We start from the raw sequence: 2,276 nt of genomic DNA on the forward strand, positions 1-2,276 counted from the left end.
ATTTAATATCACCTGTATGTCATAACTACTACAATTCTGCAACAGCACCTGTCAGACTATTTCTGTACTTTTCATAGGGACGCTTGTTACCAGCTGTGCTTCATGTCATGATGAAGCCACCTGCTTGCAGTCAAAAGAAAGAGGCGACACTTTCTCCAGCAAGGCCATCTCTTGTGTCTGTAAGGAAGGCTTGGTAGGCGATGGTCTTACCTGCTACAATGCCAAACTCTGCAGTGATTCCTCTTGCTGTCGCCAAGGTTACCACTGGTCACCAGACAGGGGCTGTGTGGAAGACCAATCTGTAAAGGTCAGCTGTGGAGTTTGCCCTCCGGGTATGGACTGCTTCAGTGCCAATGGGACTGCCCGATGTGTTGATCCCTGTGTGCACTACACTACAATAAATGATGACTGGCGTTCAACAAATAACACATCGTTGGAGAATTTAAACTGTGATCAAAATATTAACTGGCAAGGCTGGTATCGCATGTTTCTGGGTAAAAGCAGTGCTCGTATTCCAGACTGGTGTGTCCGTGAAAACACATGTGGCACCCATGCTCCTCTATGGTTGACACAACCTCATCCCACACAGACTGGAGAAATTGTAAATCGCACTGTGTGTAATTCCTATCAAAGTAATTGCTGCCATTTTAGTTCGCACACCATCCAGGTCAAACTCTGCCATGGAAACTACTACGTCTACAAACTTCAGGCGCCATCCACATGCTACCTGGCATACTGTGCAGGTATTGTTTCATTTTAAAGATCTTACGCTTCCAGAGCAAATGAAAGTTTTTCACTTCATGCATTCGTGTCAGTAAAGCTACTGTTATTGGAGTTTTTTTCAAATTCAGCAGCTTGTTTGCAGAAAAAATAAAAAATGTAATTGCTTCAGCATTCGTGCAATTCTGTTTTGTTATTGTAAACAGAGACATACGCAGGAAGCCCCGGAGTTTCTTCAAACACTACTTATCCAACCACCACAACAACATCACATTACAGCACAGCCCAACCAGTATGGACAACCACACCAGTACAAGCGGACAACAACACTGCTACCACAGCTACATCAGGTAACAGCACAGCGGTCGAAGGGGAGATCCGCCTGGCCAATGGAAACAGCTCCTGCTCTGGCAGAGTGGAGATCTTCCACAGTGGACGGTGGGGGACGGTGTGTGATGATTCCTGGGACCTGTTTGATGCTCAGGTGGTGTGCAGACAGCTGGGCTGTGGCAGGGCGCTCTCAGCACCAATACATGCACATTTTGGACAGGGCACAGGGCCCATCTGGATGGACGATGTCGTGTGCAGCGGCGACGAATCAAATCTTTCTGAGTGTCGTCACCAAGGGTTAGGATCTCACAACTGTGGGCACCATGAAGACGCTGGTGTTGTTTGTGAAGGTAAAGATGAGTTCATTTAGCAAAAGACAGTGTTGCTGTCTGTCTGTGATACAATAGATATAATACGCTGTATTTAGCTGAAGGATTTCAGTAATTGACAGAAATTACAGAAATGGGAAATTTGTTGTTTGAATTGTTGTTTTTTCTGCTGTTTATGTAGTTTTTCAAAAGTATTATCATCCTGAAAAGTCCACTTTCATCTGTGTTTTCCATCAACAGTACTGCACTGTTAAAACTACATGTAAAAAGAAGACTGAAATATTCCAAAACTGTAAAAATGGTGAAAATAATGGCAAATATCTACAAGACAAGTTTTAAATGCAGTAAAACTAACTTTCTTGATCACTCAAAAATCTGTAGTTTTACAAACAGTACTTTGAATTTTGAATTACTATTTGTAAAAATACAAATATTCAATGTAGAAATCCTGCACAGTTTTAGTCAGTTTTGTTTGTTTTAGTCGACATGTAAATTCACTGTTTTTGGGGTGTTTTTACTGGATGTTATTTCTTTTATGAAAAATAGGGACGATCTGTGAAATGACATTTTTTCAGTCTTTATTATACATAATCTTTGGTTGAAATAATGGCAAGCATCCGTAAATAATGCTATTTATTTCTGATTTAAACCCAGTCCAAAACAGTGTTGTTTTACAGTGAGTCAAATGAAGTAAAAAAAAAAAAGTTATGAGTAAAGATACAGATTTTTGATGTGGACATTATTTGCAGTTTTTGCCAGATTTTTGTTGTTGTTGTTTTTGTTGTTTTTTCAAGTTCACTTTTACAGAGTGTGCTCTCTGTTCTTCTTGTAGCTCTTTCACCAGTGAGGCTGGTCAACTCTGACAACCGCTGCTCTGGCAGAGTGGAGGTCTTCCAT

At 41.1% G+C, this 2,276-nt stretch overlaps 1 protein-coding gene across 1 annotated transcript in view; it reads left to right on the forward strand.

Moving 5' to 3' along the window:
• Window positions 1-2,276, forward strand: part of LOC103356234 (deleted in malignant brain tumors 1 protein-like) — a 10,925-nt gene that overhangs the window by 2,403 nt on the left and 6,246 nt on the right. Inside the window, exons 2-4 of the mRNA XM_008280316.1 lie at window positions 78-380; window positions 1,062-1,400; window positions 2,212-2,272. Coding sequence (XP_008278538.1) covers window positions 78-380; window positions 1,062-1,400; window positions 2,212-2,272 — 703 coding nt within the window. The remainder of the gene's footprint in view (window positions 1-77; window positions 381-1,061; window positions 1,401-2,211; window positions 2,273-2,276) is intronic.

Source organism: Stegastes partitus, unplaced genomic scaffold (genome assembly GCF_000690725.1).
Source record: "Stegastes partitus isolate 25-593 unplaced genomic scaffold, Stegastes_partitus-1.0.2 Scaffold189, whole genome shotgun sequence".
NCBI lineage: Eukaryota > Metazoa > Chordata > Actinopteri > Pomacentridae > Stegastes > Stegastes partitus.